The sequence below is a fragment of the Myotis lucifugus genome, unplaced genomic scaffold (assembly GCF_000147115.1).
Source record: "Myotis lucifugus unplaced genomic scaffold, Myoluc2.0 scaffold_65, whole genome shotgun sequence".
NCBI lineage: Eukaryota > Metazoa > Chordata > Mammalia > Chiroptera > Vespertilionidae > Myotis > Myotis lucifugus.
This window is the reverse complement of record NW_005871113.1, coordinates 1,829,790-1,851,222: the sequence shown is the minus strand read 5'-3', so window position 1 is coordinate 1,851,222 and position 21,433 is coordinate 1,829,790. Positions and strand designations below refer to the sequence as shown.

Sequence of the window (21,433 nt, the reverse complement as noted above, 5' to 3'; positions counted from 1 at the left end):
GTGACCGTCTTGGGTTTCCCATAGCCCCAACTATTCATTTAATTTACAATCATTGTTTACCCATATTAATTTATGTTACCCATGTAATTTCAACACACCAAAATAAGCCTAGTTTAATATTTCTCTTTTGTAAGGAGATAAAACAAATCTTTTGAGATGTTTCAGGGGCATTTACTTATAATTTAAATTTGGGGACGTTTGTCAAAATATATCAAAAGATTTGGACATTTGACTAAATATCATAAGCAATTATGAATCGACTAGAGGTCCAGTGCACGAATTCGTGCACCAGTGGGTCCCTCTGCCTGGCCTGCAGGATAGGGCCAAAACTGGCTCCCAAAATCCCCAAGGGGTCCCGGATTGCGAGAGGGTGCAGGCCAGGCTGAGAGACCCCACGGTGCACGATCGAGGCCAGGGAGAGATGCAGGAGGTTGGCCAGTTGAGGAGGGCCCCCGGGAGGGCTCCAGGGCATGTCTGGCCTGTCATGCTCAGTACTGATTGGCCGTACCCCAGCAGCAAGCTAACCTACTAGTTGGAGCGTCTGTCCCCTGGTGGTCAGTGTACTTCATAGTGAGCAATTGAGTGGCCTTAGTATATCATTAGCATATTACGCTTTGGTTGGTTGAATGGCCGACCAGTGGACCGGTCACTTAGCATATTAGGCTTTTATCATATAGGATACTTAATTATACATTTAAAGAAAAATGCATTCATACGGCCCTTACAACACAAGCACTATAGTGACAAGTACTGACCTCAGGAGAGCTCTGGCTGAAACTACCCTTATTTCACTGTTTCTTTAGGAAAATATACTCTAACTTTCAAGTAACATGATTTTGCTCTGGAAGATAACCTATTTTTAGTGCCCACAATTTTTCTTTGTCATAAAGGTGAGTGTCTTTTTTTGGAGCCTTTTCCCAATTTCCGATAAAGTTCCGTAAATTCTGAAAGAAAAAGAAAAAATGCTGTTTACATAGCAAAACTTTAGTTCTTACTATTTAGGAGATTTAGTTTTCTTAAGTAATCAAATACCTAATTAAGACAATAAAACACAAAATTATTTTGATAAAGCACAGAATATTTGCTTTCTAGGCAGAAAACTTTTTCAGTTTCAGTAACAGACCAGTAGTCCTTTTTCAGTGGAGAGAAATCTAACTCCAATTTTGTATCAGCTTACTTATTGGAGTAATAAACACAGGTAAAATAAAAATATTTAATTCTGTTGATTCTAAAGATATGCCTATTTAACCAAACCCATTTAAAACCAGCTTTAATGTCAAATATTTTTTTAGATTATGTGATTCTGAAAAGCATTTGGGTTAGTCTGTTGTTTTTTGAGAATTCTCATATAAGCACTTGTTTGTTTAAGCCAATTTAATATAAATTAGCAATACCATACAGGGTAGAAATATCCTAGATCTAGAACAAACATATAGTGATATACATAAACATACAGACCAATGGAGACAAATCTCATAGCTTTCATTTTATTTATTTTTAAATCTTTATTGTTGAGGGTATTACAGATGTCTCCCTTTTTTCCCCCTGAATTGTCCCCCTCCACCAGGTTCCCTCTCCGCCCCAGGCCTTCACCACCCTATTGTCTACATCCATAGGTGATTAATATATATGCATGTAAGATCTTTGCCTAATCTCTTACCATCCCCCTTCCCGACCCCTTCTCTCCGAGATTTGTCAGTCTGTTTCCATGCCTCTGATTCTATTGTATTTACCAGTTTATTCTGTTAATTAGATTTCTTACTCGTTTGCTTTTTAGATTCAGTTGTTATGTATTTATTGCCTCTTTATTGTTCATATTTTTTATCTTTTTCTTTTTCTCCTTCCTCTTCCTCTTCTTAAAAGAATACCCTTCAACATTTCATGTAACACTGGTTTGGTGGTGATGAACTCCTTTAGCTTTTTCTTGTCTGTGAAGCTCTTTATCTGACCTTCAATTCTAAGTGTTAGCTTTGCTGGTTGTAGGTCCTTATTATTCATCACTTTGAATATTTCTTGCCACTCCCTTTTGGCCTGCAAAGTTTCTGTTGAGAAATCACCTGACAGTCAGATGGGTGCTCCCTAGTAGGTAACTAACTGCTTTTCTCTTGATGCTTTTAAGATTTTTCTCTTTCTCTTTAGCCCTTGGCATTTTAATTATGATGTGTCTCAGTGTGGGCTTCTTTGGGTTCCTCTTGTTTGGAACTCTGTGCTTGCTGGACTTAAAAGTCTTTTTCTTTCACCAGGTAGGGGAAGTTTTCTGTTGTTATTTCTTCAAATAAACTTTCAATATCTTGCTCTCTCTCCTCCTCGTGGCACCCCCATAATGCAAATGTTTGGTATACTTAAAGTTGTCCCAGAGACTCCTTACATTATCTTCATATTTCTTTTTCGTTTTTCTTTTTGCTCCAATGATTGGGTGTTTTTTGCTTCCTCATTTCCAAATCATTGATTTGATTCTCAGAATTGTCTACTATTGAATCCCTACAAATTATTCTTTATTTCAGTTAGTGTATGCTTAATTTCTGACTCATCCTTTTTCATGTCTTTGACATTCTTACTAAGATCCTTGAAGGTGTCATTGCGTCCCTTGAAGCTCTGTTTGAGTCCCTTGAAGCTCTCATTAAGATCCTTGAGTAACGCCGAAACCGGTTTGGCTCAGTGGATAGAGCGTCGGCCTGCGGACTGAAGGGTCCCAGGTTCGATTCCGGTCAAGGGCATGTACCTGGGTTGTGGGCACATCCCCAGTAGAAGATGTGCAGGAGGCAGCTGATCAATGTTTCTCTCTCATCGATGTTTCTAACTCTCTCTCTCTCTCCCTTCCTCTTTGTAAAAAATCAATAAAATATATTTAAAAAAAAATAAATCCTTGAGTAACGCTGTAACCATGGTTTTGAACTTTGTATCCAATAGTTTGTTTGCTTCCATTTCTTTCATTTGTAACATGTTTCTTTATTTCCATATTTTGGCTGCTTCCCTGTTTTTGTTTCTATGTATTAGGTAGAGCTGCCTAATTGGTAGAATTGCCTTGTGTAGTAGGTGTCCTGTAGGGCCCAGTGGCTCAGCCTCCCCAGTCACTTGAGCTGGGCACTCTAGGTATGCCCTTGTGTAGGCTGTGTGCACAGTCTTGTAGTTGGACCTTGATTGCTGTTGGCGTCACTGGGAGGAATTGACCTCCAGGCCAATTGGCTGTGAGTTCCAGCTGCAACTACAGTGGAAGAGCAGCTGTGCAGAAGACACCCCTATGGAGCAGGACTTGCTTCAGTGGTGCTTTGATGCTCACTGAGTCTGGCCCTTGAGTGTGTTGCTTGTGGATTTGTACAGTTAAAATCTGCTATGGTCTGAATCTGTCCACTGGGTGTACTGGCTCTGAGACCTCCTGGGAGGTGCAAAGTCAGCCACTTCCTGGGTCCACCCGGCAGGAGCTACAGAGAGGAAATCCTGTAGATGGCTGCTGCTTGTATTGGACTTGTGAAGTGTCCAGGCAAGGACCAGCTGTGAAGCAAGGCAGGCTGGTGCTAGCGCAGGGTCCTGGTTGGGCCTTTTATGTATAGCAGTGATTCCCAAAGTGGGCGCTACCGCCCCCTGGTGGGTGCTGCAGCGATCCAGGGGGGCAGTGATGGCCACAGGTGCATTTGTTTTAACTTTTTTTGTATTACCTTTCTATTCTGAGTTCAATAAATAGTTTCATAATTTCATACTTCAATGTTTCTAATTTACACCTTTCTTTACTATATTTTACGAAAAAGGTAGAAACATTAATACATGTATCTTTCTGTTTAATTGCTATTAAAATTTTTAAAAAATTAATTTCCAGGGGGCGCTGAGTAATATTTTTTCTGGAAAGGGGGCGGTAGGCCAAATAAGTTTGGGAACCACTGATGTATAGGTTTGGTACACACTGACTCCAGCTGCTGCTTATTTGAGAGATTTTAGGAAAGTCTAAAGCCTTGAGTCAGGACAGGCCATTCATATGGAAAAGCTGCTGCAAACAGCTTGGGTGGGGCTGCAAATTGGATGGGGTGGGGTCTCGGAGAATCACCAGGGCAGAGGGAACAGTGTGAGCCAAGCTGGTGGAAACTCAGGGCTACCAGTCAGCTCTGAGATGGGGGAAGGTCCCAGCACAGGAACAATGATCCCTGCAAGGACCCCCATCTGGGGGAAAGCCACCCCCAAGTTCCTGCCCTGATGCCAGACAGTCCAGTTCCTTCCTGTATGTGTCTGGGTCTCCCAAAGCTACCCAGCGCTAGAGATTGAGTCTGAGTCAGTTCATGCACTGGCCCTTTCGGGGAACACGTGGGTCTCCAGCAGCCTCCATGTCACTCAGCCACAATCCCCACTGGATTTTACAACCCGAAGTTATGGGGGCTTCTCTTACCAGCTCTGGAACCCTAGGCTAGCGGTCTGGTGTGGGGCTGGGACCCCTTATTCTTCACAGAGGAAAAGCAGCCAAACTGTCCCTCCTGATTAAAAAACAAAACAAAACCCAGCACGGGTACCAGTTCAACCCATTCTGTGCCTCTGCCCCTCTTACGAGTCTCAGTGTGCTTTCTTCTTTACTTCTCTAGTTGGACTTCCATTTAGCCAGCTTTCAGGTGGTTCTGAATGATGGTTCCATATTTCAGTTGTAATTTTGATGTGGTTGTGGGAGGCAGCAAGTACCAGTGTTTACCTACTCTGCCATCTTGGTTCTCAATCATAGCTTTCATTTTAAAGCATTAGCTTTTATGGCCCAAGTACAGTGAATAATTCGGGCTGTAAAACTGGATCCAAATGATGTTTCTGGCAGATGGACTGAGTGAGTTCAGATTTTACTCAGATGACCAAGCTTTGCATGCTGTAAGGATTCCTTTAAAGCCTTTTTAAAGTAATCTGTTATCAAAGAATGCATTCCATTGTCTCCAAGGGGCCTGAGAGCCTCTCCTTCAAGAGTGCCCCTTATCATGGACTTGTCAGCAAACACAAACAACAGAAAATGGAAAGTGTACACAATAAAGTACAAATTCTCAGGAGGTAAAAAGAGTGGCTTCAGGGCGCCTGAGTTTAAAAGTGGTAGATTTTCCTGGAGGATGATGGCTAGAATGGAGCCCGAGCACACGTGGCAGCTGCCACGTGTCTGGAGATGAAGATGGGGGAGGGGAAGAAGCCACAGACCCAATATCACTTCTTAACTTCAAGCCAATGAACAGAGTACACACAGAGCGAGATCAACATATAACACACAAAGTAATTGAGTACTATCCTAACCAAATCTTAGATAAACTATACAAGTTACAGATTTCAAATTCAAGTGGCCAAACAAATGCAGCCAAACCAGTTCAAAAATCAGGTAAAAGTTCTACAATTGTTCTCTTCTCCAGCAGGGAAATAAAATAAATGTGGCTTATTTCAAAGGAAAATGGAGGAGAGGGGAGTTCCTGGTTGTACACGCCAGGATGACTTACCCTACTTCCAAATCGAGCACATCGACTTGCAGAGACACAACAAATATACTTAATACGGTTTACCACAAACAAAGACACAAACAGGTAGAGCCCCGAAATCCTGATCCTACTCTTAAATGGAGGCCCCCAAGTAAGTTTAAAATGCAGATAGCTTTGTCCCAAGGGAGAGAAAGCCCACATAGAGGATTCCTGGCTGCACATTTACCCCCAAAATGGAGCACCTTACCCCAAAACAAAACCAACGTAGATTGAAGTCCAAAGGCATTTTCTTATTCCAAATGGGCTCTGTGCTGATTTGGCCAGTGCCTGCCAGGGTAAGTACCTTCCGAGCCCCCAAGGCAAAACATCTTTCCTTGGAGGCTGTTCCAGGTTTGGCCTACCACGAGCACTAGCTCATGGCTGGCTCACCAAATTGTTACTGAAAGCCAAGTTGTGTGCCCAATGTTTAGAAAGGCCAAAACTCAAAACGTTCGAGCTTGGAGTAAGGAAACGTTTATTGATCAAGAAGACACCAAGGGAGAAGATGGGAGACCTAAATGGTACCTTATATCCATCTTACTCCCTGGCCTAGGTTAATGGTTTTTAAGGAGCAAGGGGAATAGTGCTGGCAAGGCAAGTTGTAATTGGGGTCCTTGGAACTTGGTCATTTATGGTAACAGGGCATCAACACTGGATCTTCCTGGACAACAGTTTCTTGGTGTCTGAAAGGGTTCCAGTGTTCAAGGTCGATTATGTCCTGGTCCTTTGGTTAAAGGGGGAGACTTTGGTTCCAGGTACAGCTGGAGACCAAAGCTCTTTCCTCTGCACATGCTTCACTACATGACCTGCAGTTTTGGTCCGCTCTGAAATGAGATTCAGGGTCTTTTTAGGACGGGTGCATTTTGAGCTGATTCTGTGGTTACATCTGTAGGTATTATCTCTAAATGTTACGTGTTTTAAGGGAAAATGTTCATATCCATTTTTCCCAGATACAAAGCATACAACAGATGCTCATTGAATACTTGCTAGAGAGTTTTCCTTTTTACAATCAAGCAGAAATTGGCCTAGTAGTCTGGATAAAATTTAATTAGTGGATAGATTATGAACATTGCCAATAGTTACAAAAATGCTTTTTCTGAGCATGTGTGCTTGTATTGAATTATCACAATAAGCTTGTCAGGTTTAAGTACCAGGGTAGAATCTGAGAAACAGAAGCAGAAATAAGTAAAGTGACATAACCAAGGTCACAAAGCTATTAAGTGTTAAAGCTAGAATCTGTTCTAGACCTAACTTTTAAACTACTAAATTCTGTAATATCTTATTGAACTTTCAAAGTAGGTAATAGCTTCTGATGTTTCTATAATGTATATAGAAGACCCAGACATCTGAAGGACCATAAAATTCAAAATTTAGGAAAACCAAAATGTAAGAGTGTCATTATTGGGCTTTTCCCAATAGTCTTCATCTGTTTGAGTATAATACTGATGCCATAGTGGTCTCACTCTAAGTAATTTGCCCATCTTAATAATATGAGCCAAAATGTGTTAAATATTTTATCATGTGTTAGACTAAGTGCTTATGTCTACTATTTGAATCCTTCAGAAAAACCTTTCTTGTAGATTACATCTGTTACATTAACCAACCAAAGAGGTTCAGGAACTTGGCTAAAAGCCATACTACTGATAATTGCATACCAATTATCTCTGGGCCCACCATACCTCACTACTTTCCTTCTGAAAATATTACTGAAGTGAACATTCCTAGTGGCAAGATTCATACTTTAGGGATTGTCCAAGTTATTTTGCAGTAAGTTTAATAGTTCAAAATAAGCTTCTCTTTTCCTGTAGGTGAAGGAAATACAGGTACTGCAGAGTCCTCTTTTTCCCAGGACATTTCTAGAGAACAGCCATCATCAGCATCTGAAAGACAGACCCCTCGAGCACCTCAGTCACCAAGACGTCCACCGCACCCACTTCCCCCAAGACTAACCATTCATGCCCCACCTCAAGAGTTGGGACCACCAGTTCAGGTATTAAAAGTAGTGGTCATTCTGAAAAATGAACTTTTAAAAATCTTGGCTCCTTTCCCTTTCCATTAGATATTGCCTTTTTTCCCCAGAAATTAAGTGAACCCTGTAATGTTTTGGCATATTTTTATAAAATTCTTTGAACTGAAATGAATCTCTGATTTCCTTGAAAGGACAAGGCTGACTAGAAGTTGTGCATAAATTGAAACGGTTATACTCATAGCAAATACAAGTCTGTTCACTGTTTCTACAGGTTACAAAAGGAAAAAGATTTTCTTGGATTTTAATTAATGTAAAATGTATTTTAGCAGCTGACCACCATCTGTTTTGAAGTGTTTTTTTTCCCTCTAAGTTGCATGTTTTTTTAAAAAGGAAATTCTGTTCTGCTTAACAAAACATTTTTCTCTTCATTTTTTAATAATCATACATATTAATTCCCAGTTTGAAAATTAATGAAAGTGTGCATAACCCTTTACATGTAGCACTCTTTGGACATCTGTTAATCAGAAGCTCTTGCAGAAACAGGACAAGTACAAAGGCTCTATTAATAATCTAGCTTGAGTTTTAACCCTTTAGAGCATAGAACATTTTCAAGTGTAGATCTACTAAAATACCACTGGTGAAGAAAACTGCATTATGTGAATGTATAAAGTCTTAAAAGAGTGTGTATGGATCCTGCAAAATCTATTAGTTTAAAAATGACTAAATTGAGAAACCATTTATATGTAGTTAGTACTGCTAGTAATATTTCCAAAGGATAAGTAAGCCATAAAATCCAAAAGCATACTTACTAATGAATAAATTAGTTACAAAGAAATAAGATATGGTCAAAGATTAGTTTTAATTATTGGTTAATATTTTGTCTATTAGTTAATGAAATATTAGTTTAATGTTATAGTCTCTATAAAGTTGTCATAGTTTAAAACGGGTTTCTTTAGTATGAGATTAGTGGCAGTTTTTCCTGAAAAAATATCCTGATGATTATTACATCATCTGCTAACATTTTGGTTATGGTATTACCAAGTAAGCATAATAAGCTCTATTGATATTTAGTGTTTGTTTCATTGTCTAATTCCTTAAAAACAAATGTAATTCCTTTCTTGGCCCAGAGAATTCAGATGACTCGGAGGCAGTCCGTAGGACGTGGGCTTCAGTTGACTCCAGGAATTGGTAGCATGGTAAGTACCTGCCCCCCCATGTAAAATCAGTTTATTTGTTCAGCAAATATTTGTGTAGTCGATATGTGTGTTTCTGTCATGCCTGTTTAATTCCTTTTTTTGTTTTAGCAGCAGCATTTTTTTGATGATGAAGACAGAACAGTTCCAAGTACCCCAACTCTTGTGGTGCCACATCGTACTGATGGATTTGCTGAAGCAATTCAGTAAGTGAATGAAAGAGAAACATTTTGTGACTAATCAAATTCTTACTGTTTCACTGTTAATTTGTTTACATTTGATTGACTCATTATTCCTTGAGTCTTCTACTGTGTACTATTTTCAGGGGGTATTATGGGAGGGTTGAGAATGTAGTGTTGGGGAAAATTATATAGAGGGAATGAAATACAGTTGCTTCCATCAGGAATTTGTAGTTTAGAGTCAGTATAACAGTGGTTAAGAACATGGAGTTTAGAGTTAGAATACCTGGGTTTGAAACCTAGCTGTTCTGCTTAATAGCTGTATCAAGTTATTTAGGTTCTCTATTCCTGAGTATCCTTATATTACTTATGGGAATGATGATACAATAGTTTCCACCTTATACGTTGTGAGAATTAAAGAATTTATGTTAATATGTTTAGAATATTATTGGCAGATAGTAAAAAGCTTTGTAGATTGGTGGTGATAAGTACAGTGATCATGGTGGATAGTATTGTGAAAGTGCTAAGCATATGAGCAAATAAATATAATCTTAGTACTCTAGGAGAATAGAGGTATAAGCAATAGTCTTTATTAACACAAATGAAGAAGTGATTTATTTCAACAATTAAGAGGAAAGAGTCTGAGAATACTTAATGGGAACAGCATTGAATCCCTAACACTTATTGAGCATTTCCATAAATCAGTTTATTTAATCCTCATACCAAGAGAGTATTATTGTTGCTCTTCTATAGCACAGAGATTTTAATGAATTTGCCAGAGGTCAAACAGCCAGGAAGTGGCAGTTTTTGGTTTCAAACCAGTCAGTCTGGCTCTAGAACAGCCGTGGGCAAACTACGGCCCGCGGGCTGGATCCGGCCTGTTTGAAATGAATAAAACTAAAAAAAAAAAAAAAAAAGACCATACCCTTTTATGTAATGATGTTTACTTTGAATTTATATTAGTTCACACAAACACTCCATCCATGCTTTTGTTCCGGCCCTCCGGTCCAGTTTAAGAACCCATTGTGGCCCTCGAGTCAAAAAGTTTGCCCACCCCTGCTCTAGAACCTATGTAAACTATTGTGCTATACTACTCCACGTAAAGGATAAAAAGGCTTTCCATGTGAAAATATATGTGTTTAATAGATACATAGAGATATGTTTAATATATATGTTTAGTATTTACATAAATACATAGATTTCTAACAGATTCAAGAAATATGAGGCATATAGTTCAGAGACACGAAAGTTATTTACATATAAATCAATTCCTAATCAACTTTATTTTCAATCTCTTTCCTTCTCATTTTGTTTATGCTCATTTTTTTCTATATTCTTTTTATCATTGTGCATAGGGTAACTTTACATTTCATCTTAAATCAATTTTTGTCTATTTAGTTCCCCACAAGTTGCTGGTGTTCCTAGATTCCGGTTTGGGCCACCTGAAGATATGCCACAGACAAGTTCTAGTCACTCTGATCTTGGCCAGCTGGCTTCTCAAGGAGGTAAACAGCTAGATAAAGGCTTGTACCTCCTGGGGTTTACTTATATTTGGTAATAAACTATTGTGATGTGATTTTTTTTAAATAAGCATATATAAATATAAAAGAAATTGAGATCTAAATACTTCCTCTAATTTATGGGGAAAGCTATAATATATGTACTATTTACAAAACATTGTCTTACATATAAATCTTTTCAACAAAGTTTGAGTTCTTTAAACATAGACCCTAGCTGTTACATTTGTATCTCTTCTGGCACCTAATATAGCATCATCTACTAAGTGTTAAACCAGTAAACATATGTAAATACTACCACCCGTTTTAAAGTTTCTGGAAGAAATGCAACATATTTTGTTTGATTTGACAGTTTCCATTTTACCAATAAAACACAATTTAACATTTCTAGTTAAATGCATAATACAAGTTAGATATTTTCTATTAACATTACAAATAAGAAAAAATGTTAAAATATGTGGAATAAAATGACTCCTAAGTTAAGTAATAGTAGTTGGTTATTTGGACATGAATTATGCATTTCTGAATTAATGACATTTAATCTTCATTCGGTACCCATATAGCCCACTATATTTCTGGGAAGCTATTATATAGCATTGTATATTACTTTAATAAGTTCTAAGCAAAAGACCAATCTGTAGTCCTCATCTAAGTCATGTAGTATAAATTTGTCCCTAATGGTTTAGGATATTAGGTTTAACACTATGCCTCTACAATATGAAATTGTGAGTTAACTTCATATAAATTCAGAATTTTATGTGGCAATTTTTAGACTTGGAAGTTGCCACCACTTACTAAACTTTGTAACTTTGGGAAAGGTAATTAACCTTCTTGAAATTTAGTTTTGATAGCAAAAAGGGGACTAAGTAATACCTTGCAGTTTTGGTGATAAGTAGAATCTAACATAGTTGGATATTCAGTAAAGTTACCTTCTATAAAACTATAAGAGCAGCTTTTAGCTGGTTTTTTTTTTTTTTTTTTTAAGGTACTTATATTAGTGTTAGGGAGCTTAAAGGATGTGTTTAAATTGTATTTACATTTTGAGGGATTGATGTTTGCTTGATGGGCTAATTGTGGATTTTAACAAAGTTGTGTCTTTGCTGATTAATTTTTTTCTTTCAGATACCTCGCATATTGGCACTTTTGTATTCTTTCTCATTCATTAATATTCAGAATTGTCTTTAGGTTTAGGAATGTATGAAACACCCCTCTTCCTAGCTCATGAAGAAGAATCCGGTGGCCGAAGTGTTCCCACTACTCCTCTGCAAGTAGCGGCTCCAGGTAGGTATCATATTACTAGATTGTGTGTTTTATTGGTAAAATGGAAACTTATGAGGCATCTTTGGGCTGAAAATTAGGTAAACCACAAAGTTAAAGTGTTCGTTGCTTTTCTGGTCTTGTTTTGAAGTGAACGTATTTACTGAGAGTAGTACCACCTCTGATGCTTCAGAGCATGCCTCTCAGTCTGTTCCAATGGTGACAACATCGACTGGCACTTTATCCACAACCAATGAAACAGCAGCAGGTGATGATGGAGATGAAGTATTTGTGGAGGCAGAATCTGAAGGGTAAATGTTTACTTTGTAATATTTGCTTGCCTTAGACTTGCCAGACTTTTGCATTTGTTTTCCTTTAGCCAGGAAACAATCTGTTGAGCTGTATTTTCAGTCGCATCTTATTACAAAAGTAAACCGAGCCATCTATTTTGAAAGATTAATTTTTGCATATAATAATATTTTGGGACTTGGAGGTTGTTATTACAGAAGACAAATGTTAGCTCCCTGAACATTGCATAATATATTTATTCTAGAACAAAATATTTCTTTAAAATCACTGGTACCCTTCCATTAATGTAACTGCTTGAACTTTTCCCCAAAAAAGAAGTCTTTCTGTGAAAGTTAGGAATATTAGGAAATGATTCAACTTTCCATTTAGTAGTGGGCTTTCAAATGAACCTCACTTATCCTTAATGTGCATTTAGAACTGATTATAAATTAGAATTTATCTAGTAGTTTTCAAGACCTGACTGTATTGGTAACACATCCGTTATAAACAAAGTTGTCTTGGAGAAGTTTAACTTTCAAGATGGAATCTAATTTATTTTTAAATATATTTTTATTGATTTCAGAAAGGAAGGGAGGAGAGAGAGAGAAACATCAATGATGAGAGAGTACCATTGATCGGCTGCCTCCTGCTCACACCCCACTGGGGATTGGGAATTGAACCCTGACCTCTTGGTTCATAGGTCGATGCTCAACCCCTGAGCCACACCAGCCAGTCGGAAACCTAATTTTTATAAATAAAATAAAAAGTTGGGCTACTTCATGGGTAGAAGCAGAGCTAGAAGTAGAACCCAGATTTCTATGTAGAGCTCAAAGATTTTGTTTTAATATATTTTATTGATTTTTTACAGAGAGGAAGGGAGAGAGATAGAGAGTTAGAAACATCGATGAGAGAGAAACATCGATCAGCTGCCTCCTGCACATCTCCTACTGGGGATGTGCCCACAACCCAGGTACATGCCCTTGACCGGAATTGAACCTGGGACCTTTCAGTCCACAGGCCGACGTTCTATCCACTGAGCCAAACTGGTTTCGGCAAAGATTTTGTTTTATTTAGCAATATTTTCTTGGCATAATCATTGGCCAGTTCTATATAAGGAAACAAGCAGGTCTACTTATTATGCTCTATCAGGGCTACTTAATTTGGGGGAGGTTATAGACCCTACTGAGAACACTAGCTGCCGTTAATTCCATGCCATGTATGCAGGTCATTTCATACAAGTCATTTCTAACGCATACAATACCTTTGCAAAGTGTCATCATTTTACAAGTGAGAAAGCTCAGAGTCAGAGCATGTATCTCTGGTGACTGACTCAGCCCCAGGTGCTTTAGCTTCACACCTGACCAGCACTGTTCAGCGTAGGCACAGTCATGAGAGAGAACTTCCAGGTACATTAACTAATAACTGTACTAAGATTGAAGTTGTTTTGTACTTCTATCTCCTCACTTGCTTTTTGATGTGCTTTCTGGAATGGGAGAGAGAAATGGACTTACAGCCATTGAGCCAGGGATTTCTACCCATAGCCTGTCTCATCTGCGCTAGAGCCCCTTTTGAGTTAGTGATCTGTTAATAGTTGTGACTTGTGAATTATTTTACTACTATACTCTCCTAGAAAGTTGTTTTGAGGTTTATCAAAATCTGGATAATCTATCTCCTGCAAATGTTAAGAATGTAAACATCCCTTGTCAAAAAGAAAAAAATTTATAAAAATGAGAAGAAAACAACTAAATTTGGAATGTGAAAAGAGGCATGAGGAAGAAGCAACTTGTCCCCTGCCCCTTTAAAAATATATATGGCTACCAGTATCAGGGTTGGCAGTTTTGATTTGGAGTAGAACTCTGCATTAAGTGATAAACTATATGGAAAAGAGTTTGGAAACAATAGGATACACTCTAGGATCAGTTTTATATTTTCTAATCAATTTTTGTTTTCCTTTCTTAGTATTAGTTCAGAAGCAGGCCTAGAAATTGATAGCCAGCAGGAAGAGGAGCCTGTGCAGGCATCTGATGAGTCAGATCTTCCTTCCACCAGCCAGGACCCTCCTTCCAGCTCTTCTGTAGGTAAGTTCCAGCTGTTGACTACATGTAACTTTACACATCACACTTGTTTGCAAAAGACACTTTTATTGCTAACAATTTTATTTTTTCCCCCTGAATTGTAAAAAGCTTTATTTAAGAGGGAAATTTTATTTTCTTACAGGGAACTTGGTTTATATTAAAGAAAATTGGTTGTATTAGTGGTGCTAAAGGGGCTGTAGGGGGGATGATTACTAAGGAGTAGTACTTTAGGCCTCTCTCTTGCCTAAACCAGAGCAGCTCCATTTTTGTTTGTTCTACATATTGGAGTTCTACAGCGGTCTGATACACAGTAAGTGCTCAGCAACTCTCTGTATCAGACAATATGCAAAGTCCTTTATATATATTGATTCATTTAATTCTCACATCAGTCCAATGTGGTAAGCATTCATCCCCAATTTATAGTTATGGAAACTTAAATAACTTCTCCAAAGTCACATAACTAGTAAAGAATAGGCAAGCCCTGAGCAAGCTCACAAGTTTGCCTCCAGAGACTCCAATCTTAAACAATATACTATCCCAACATGCCTATCAATTTTTAGGTAGGGAATTACTTTTATTAAAAAAATATAGTCCTCAGTCATCCACTCCGATTATTTTCACTTTGAATTGTTATAGCAGTCATTCTCCAACTGCCAGGTTTTATGGAAGACATGCTCAGTTACCACGTTCTCAGTCATGGAACACTGCCATCTCAGGGTCTCTTCTCCCTCAGCTGCTTCTCTGGCACATCAGCCAAGAGCCAACATCCCTAGTTTCCAATCTCACATCCACCTTTTAGCAGCTGGTAACTTTAAATCACTGCACATTTCATTGTGAAATATGGACATTCATAAGTAATCTTGCAGCTGAGATTAGAAATGTCTACAACTATCATTATTAATAATACAATTAGTGAAGTTTGGTGCCCCCAGTTATACTCTAACATCTCATGAAAATTGTTATTTCTCAGCAAAATTGGAACTAGTTATATCTTACTAGAGCTTGCATGGAAATATATGGTTCTTGTTCCTTTTTCAGTATAATATAAAATTAGGATCTCTTTACATTTATTTGAAAATATAAAACACTAAACTTTCCCACCTGAGCAGTTATTCATTTGGTTAACAAATATCTGAGTGTCTACCATGTGTTGTCAGGCAATTTCACAGGAAGCACTATTAAGTGACATTTAAGTGAACACCTAAAAGAGGTTCGGGAATGAAGCTGTGCAGTCATTTGGGGGAAGAGCATTCTAGGGCAAGAGAAACACCAAGTGCAAAGTCCATGAGGCAGGAGTGTGATGTGTTCAAGCTCAGCAAGGAGGCCAGTGTGGATAGACTATAGTAAGGATGGAGAGATTAGCGGGTGACAGGATACATCTAGTGGGTCATTGTAATTGCATTGACTTTCATGGATAAAGGGAGTTTTGAGAGGGCTTCAAACAGTGACATGATCTGACTTAAAGACTTGACAGTGTCAGTTTGGCTGCTGTGTAGAGAAGAGACTGAGAAAAGTAATGAACAGAAACGAGAAAATTTGGAGGACATTCCAGGTAAAGATGATGTTTTAGACAGGATTATAGAGTTAAGGTTGTGGGAAGAGGTCATATTGGGATATAAAGGAATTTTCTTTTTGCCCTTTTAAAAAAACTTTCAAATATTGCAAACAATGGACTCCTGCATTCATTTAGTTTTTTTCCATCTTAATGTTTTTCTTCTTAGATACTAGCAGTAGTCAGCCTAAGCCTTTCAGACGAGTAAGACTTCAGACAACATTGAGACAAGGTGTCCGTGGTCGTCAGTTTAACAGACAGAGAGGTAAATTTCTAACATCCTGACTACATAATAGGATGTGGGGTGATGATAAATGGAAGAATTTTTCTCATGTTTATTTAAGCCGCCAGCTAGTATCTCATTTTTTTTAAATGTTCTAAGGATTAACTATGCCTTGCGTATGATATGATGTTCAGTAATATATATAAAATATAAACATTTTGTAGACAGATGTGTGTAATGAATATGTGCTTCTATTTCTTCCTTGAATTCAAAGTAATATTTAGAAAAGTGCTATGTAGTTATTTGGTATATCTTTGCCTATTATACTAGCTAAACAGTCACAGAGCTTTATTCTATTGTACAAAAAGTGTAAAATTTTAATATCTCCATGTTTTCTAATGTAAGATTGCATTTCATAAAAATATTAATCTAATTGTAATGATTATCATTGAAGATGTGAAATGTTTAATTACTAGTTTTTGAAAACAATTTATAATGAACCAGAATAAGTGAATACTCTAGTTTGAGGCTAGCTTCTTAAAAGATTCATTCAGTTTGATTTTTTTCTCTCTCTCTTATAGGTGTGAGCCATGCAATGGGAGGGAGAGGAGGAATAAATAGAGGAAATATTAATTAAATGTTCTATAAATTGTAATAACTGTGAATAAGATTGTCCAGTCTGTTTTAGTGTTATGATTGTCGAGTTTAAAGACATTTTTGTATTTAAATTGGTATGCTTATCTCAACATTCTTTATTAATAAAAGGTATTTCAGTGTCAGATTTTATCATTGTTTTACTTGTCTGTTCCTTTGCCCACCGGTCTAAGGACAGTTGTACCAGACATTGGATAAGGTCTTCCCAGAAGGAGGAGTAACGGCTCTTGCTGTTCTGCTGGGCACATTCAAGTTATAGGCTTGATCTAAATAGAAGAGAGGGATCATTTTATTAAACATTTCTGAGAGTACTGCCTTGACAAATTGACCTTTTAATCAGGTTTAACTCTCCTTCAAAGTAAAAATCAAAAACCACTTGGGTTTTACTCTTTTTTTAAATCTGATGTCATCTGTATAGGTAGAATAACATTTCTGGATTTTTCAAAGAAAAGTGTCTCAGGTAATATAATTTAATAAGATTTTTTTCTCAGGAACTTACTTCTGATCTTACGGACTGTGATGATGCAAATCAGTATAACTTTATGGTAAATGGGGCCTCCACTAAATGCCAAATATTGTTTTCAGGAGCAATTTTACGTAATTTTTTATCATAATGGACTCAATCTCATAAAGGATAGGGCAGCATTCAGTTGCAGTCCTTTCAATTTAATGTGAAAGAAAAGCAAAAATTTAAACTTTCTCTTCAGGGCAATTATAGTTTAACTTCTCACCTTCAGCCTCCATTGAACACTTGGTGTTTTGATTATGTTTGTATTTCAGAGATTAGATCACATCTTTGAGAAGCTATTGAGATTTTACTTAACTCACCCCTAGAAAAAGCATAGTAATCGTAGCCATCGGGTTTTCTGGTGTTGGGCAGGGATATAGCTGAGGTAACCAAACTGGGAAGTCCTCTCCACAGTGTACTTATTTGGGCTTCATTGTGGAGGAAACCTAGAGATGATATTGGAAAGAGCAGCTGTTAGAGTCAGACATACCACAGTATTAACTCCAATGTGGTCACTCAGTAGCTCTGTTATCTTGGATGTTATTTAACCAGTGCCTAGTTTTTGCCCTCTCAGAATTGGTGCAAATAACTACCTTTTATCACTGTTTTCAGGGTTACGGTTTTGTATATATTGTTCTTGGTAAGAGATAATTAAAATAAGTACCATTTATCAAGTAATATTTAAACTGCATTCCTTACCCACAAAGGATAAGTATTGATCTTCGATGTTTTGCACCAATAAGCCTAAAATATTAGGGTTGTTTGGTCAGTATTCATATTTAATAAGCCTTACATCTACTTCGTGTGTAAGAATTTTTAACACAGTATAAAAAACAAAACACATTACCTTTGTCTTGATAAAGGACTCTGACAGGCCGCGAATATTGAATGCTGATGGTGTGTGTGTGAGATCCAATAGCCCGTTCAAAGCGAAGTCTTCTAACCTGTGTTGTTCCTCCGTACACCGGATAACTCAGAGCAGGTCTTCTTCCAGGGCACTGCCTGTTGGGTTCCTGTTTATAAGTATACTTCTGAACTCTGCCCCCTATTAGAAAAAAACAACAAAAATTAATTTAGTCCCCAAAAAAGATGGAAAAGAGCTTTTACAAGGTGGAAGAAACAATGTTTTTCATAAAATATGTCTAGACAATAATGGCTATTAGTCAAGGGTATTATGAAAATAATTACTAAATCCTGAAATACTTGAATGATTAAATTCAACAGACTGCATAGCTATGTATTTAACTTTGTGTGAGAGTACATCGATGACATTCATTATATCAATAACCGGAAAACAGGTGAAATTGTTTGCATGTTGAGAGATCTAAATGCTTCTTAGTGCCCTCAATTTTTTTTTTATTGAAAAATATTTGATCCAGCTATTAAAGACATCTTTTCACAGTAAACCCAGTAGTAAATGAAAATATTCAATAAAACTTTTCTGGCAAATCAACTATTAAAAGTTGTGTGATTTTGTCAATTATGTAGCACATACCTCTCTTGAAAAAATACACAGATTCAGGTCTCTCCTTATATTTAGGTATTGAAAGAGCTGCCAGTATTTTTCCATTTAGTCCTCCAAATCCTTTTACAATTTGTTTGGGATACCCAGGATCTTTCACATCATTGGTGAAACGCCAGTACTGAGAACCCTGATCATTTAAAAGAGGAAGTGATGTTAGTTTTTTGGGGGGAAAAGGTTAGGAATTCATAGATTTTTAAGTATAGGAAGAAAGTTTTAACTCGGGTGTTTGAATAAGTTGACCATTAATGCTACCAAATTGTGTTAACTTTTGATTAAATTTTGATGGTAGTCATTTATTAAAATATGGAACCCCTCTGAGGTGAAATTTAAGCTGACTTATGTTTTCATAAATAAGAACTATTTGCTGATTTCTCTTACAAAGATATTTTTCTTACCTTAAAGAAGAAAGTTTTTCCGTCACAGTTGCACCTAGTAAAAACAGTATCAATGGGAGAGGGAATACCCCAGACTTCAGTAATTCTACGAGGAGGAGATGGTGGACTGAGTGGATTTAGCATCCAGAAAGTAATGACCTAAAATTGAAAGTGATAAATCAGTCTATAAGCTGAATGAATACTAAAACCTATCCCAAAAGAGACCAAAATGAAAATATTTTTAATTATCCTAAAAACACTGAATGTGTTAATGACCAGAAGTTTAGTGAGAACTGTACTAGCACAGAACATAGTGTTTGAACATTTCTGAGAGTAAATCTTTCTCAAGTTTGAAGTTTGACATATTTTAGTTTTCTAGAAAGAGCCTTCTGACTTTGTGACTTAACAGAAAATCACTTTTCTCTCAATTTCTTTATCTTTCAGAAATAAGGAGTTATAATTAAAGGACTACTAAAATCTCTTCGTCTACTGAGCAAGTCTATGTATGACTTACTTCCCTTCAGATTTAATCTAAGTAAACAAAGACTGGACTAGTGTCAGTACAGAGAATTAACATACAATTGCTGTTCTGGGATTCCTTCACAAAGAGTAATTAACACTGCTGAATACATCACAAGATGTTATAATATTCGCCCTTTCTGGTGTTTGTAAGTGGTTAGAACGCCACCGGCCCTTGTACCAATGGGTCTCAGGTTCAATTCCAGGACAAGGGCATGTAGGGGAGGCAACCAATTGCTGGGTTTCACTCACATGCATGTTCTTTCTCCTTCCTACTCTCCCTCCCTTCCACTCTCTAAAAATCAATGGGGGTGAAAAATGTTATTTTCAAATACAGTAGAACAGGGAAAACAAATCCTGGTGTCATTTCATCTGATATGAAATTAAAATTTGAACTACCTTTTAATTCCTAACGGTAGGAACAAGTAGCATCATCTCAAGCTCTTTGTTTTGTTACTCTAATATGTCTAATTTTGTTAGTCTAATATTTTGGTAATTACTCTCAGGTTTTCATAAATTTCGTGTGGTAAGGTCATTAGGTTCCCCTTCAGAAAGCTCAACCCAAACTACTAACTCCTATGGCTTTGGTTCTCACAAATTCCAAGAACAAAATGATGGGCAGAAAAAAGTTTGTGCAGAGCTCACCTCGAAATGCAACTAATGTCCCATTGGCCAGAGTCGTCAGTCCATCTACTGATCTACCATTGCATAAATTGGTTTCATCTGAAACAAATTAATAAATTAAGTCAATACAAAACAATGAAAAAGGTTGTTTTTTTCAAGTTCTCCAGTTTCATTTCCTCTCTTCATCATTTCCTAAGCTCTTGAAGGATATTATAATCCCTTTCTCTTTCTCCCCTCTCTGCTAAAAAAAAAAGTGATGAATTGGAATGGACAGGTTACCTGATCTTAAAGTAAATTATTTATTGGACGTTTAATCTCAACATTCCATCTTTCAGTTCTTACTGCCCTTTAGATTTGGTTTGTAAAAGTAATATTGCAGATTTTTGCTTTGCATTGTACTTTCTTTTAAGGGTGGACTCCCAACTAAATATTTTTGGTGTTCTGTACACTGGCTCTGCCTACAGACGCACTAAGTTCCTAACACTAGGCCATTACTCCTTTCTCCAAATATCAAATAATCTTACTGTGATTACTCCTCCGCTTCTAAAGCTGTAAGACTTCACAAGTTAATAAGTTCAGGACTCTAGACAATGTACATGTTAAATCAGGGCATTCCAGTTCTGGTAGACTTATGTTAACATTAGACTCTAAAAAACCAGTCTCTTTACCTGAAAGCATGGGGTTGACGCCAATGCCTTGATCGGATCCTCTCACTGTGAAATCAGCTCCTGGGATAATTAGAGGAGTTATCACAGGGGGCCTGAGAATCACATAAGGTTTTTCTCCTTCAGCATCATTTGCATCTTCATTCTTTGGATGTTCTTCAGCCATTTCTGAGTTACTAGCTTGGTCAGAGCTGGTGGTGGTGTGGAGCAAGTCTTCCTCTGAAGAGGCAGGGTTCATTGTAGGCACCGTTGATGTGGTTGTCTTTGGGGGAGATGGTGTAGGCTTTGGTTTTGTCACTTTAGGTGTTGTGTTGGGCTTTTTGGTGGTGGTGGGCATTTGGGGTGCTTTGGTTGGCTTTGGGGATTTAGCAGTCGTCACTTTGGATGTAGTTACTGTGTCTTCAGACGTATTTGTAGTCTCTTCAGTTGTAGTTGTCTTTTTTGTTGCAGCCGTCACTTCAGGTGCAGGAGTTGTTTCCTTAGGAGTAACTTTGGCCGATGTGGTGTCCTTGGTTGTGGTAGATGTCACCTGCTTGGTTGTACTTGTTTGGGACTCAGTGGTCTTGTCTTCTGTTGGAGTCACTTCTGGTGCAGGAGTTGTTTCCTTAGGAGTAACTTTGGCCGATGTGGTGTCCTTGGTTGTGGTAGATGTCACCTGCTTGGTTGTACTTGTTTGGGATTCAGTGGTCTTGTCTTCTTTTGGAGTTGCTGTCTCTCTTGTTGTACTTGTAGAAGTAGCAGTTGTAATTTCAGTTGTAGTGTGCGTGCCTTTTTCTGTTGTCTTATCCTTCAATGTGGTGGTCGTTTCAGAATTGGACCCTGCAGGAGCCTTTGGTGTGGGATCTACCAGAA

The 21,433-nt window shown here is 37.6% G+C and overlaps 2 protein-coding genes across 2 annotated transcripts in view; one reads left to right on the top strand and one right to left on the bottom strand.

Annotated features, from left to right (window-relative positions):
• Nucleotides 1–16,498, top strand: part of TPR (translocated promoter region, nuclear basket protein) — a 67,858-nt gene extending 51,360 nt beyond the window's left edge. The window contains exons 43-51 of the mRNA XM_023754746.1: nucleotides 7,268–7,449; nucleotides 8,556–8,624; nucleotides 8,733–8,827; nucleotides 10,199–10,305; nucleotides 11,503–11,598; nucleotides 11,726–11,885; nucleotides 13,822–13,940; nucleotides 15,659–15,754; nucleotides 16,294–16,498. Coding sequence (XP_023610514.1) covers nucleotides 7,268–7,449; nucleotides 8,556–8,624; nucleotides 8,733–8,827; nucleotides 10,199–10,305; nucleotides 11,503–11,598; nucleotides 11,726–11,885; nucleotides 13,822–13,940; nucleotides 15,659–15,754; nucleotides 16,294–16,349 — 980 coding nt within the window. The 3' untranslated portion in view covers nucleotides 16,350–16,498. The remainder of the gene's footprint in view (nucleotides 1–7,267; nucleotides 7,450–8,555; nucleotides 8,625–8,732; nucleotides 8,828–10,198; nucleotides 10,306–11,502; nucleotides 11,599–11,725; nucleotides 11,886–13,821; nucleotides 13,941–15,658; nucleotides 15,755–16,293) is intronic.
• PRG4 (proteoglycan 4) overlaps nucleotides 16,441–21,433 on the bottom strand; it is a 15,487-nt gene continuing 10,494 nt past the window's right edge. Inside the window, 8 exon segments of the mRNA XM_023754811.1 lie at nucleotides 16,441–16,632; nucleotides 17,195–17,320; nucleotides 17,722–17,919; nucleotides 18,370–18,526; nucleotides 18,795–18,923; nucleotides 18,925–18,932; nucleotides 19,938–20,015; nucleotides 20,585–21,432. Coding sequence (XP_023610579.1) covers nucleotides 16,535–16,632; nucleotides 17,195–17,320; nucleotides 17,722–17,919; nucleotides 18,370–18,526; nucleotides 18,795–18,923; nucleotides 18,925–18,932; nucleotides 19,938–20,015; nucleotides 20,585–21,432 — 1,642 coding nt within the window. The 3' untranslated portion in view covers nucleotides 16,441–16,534.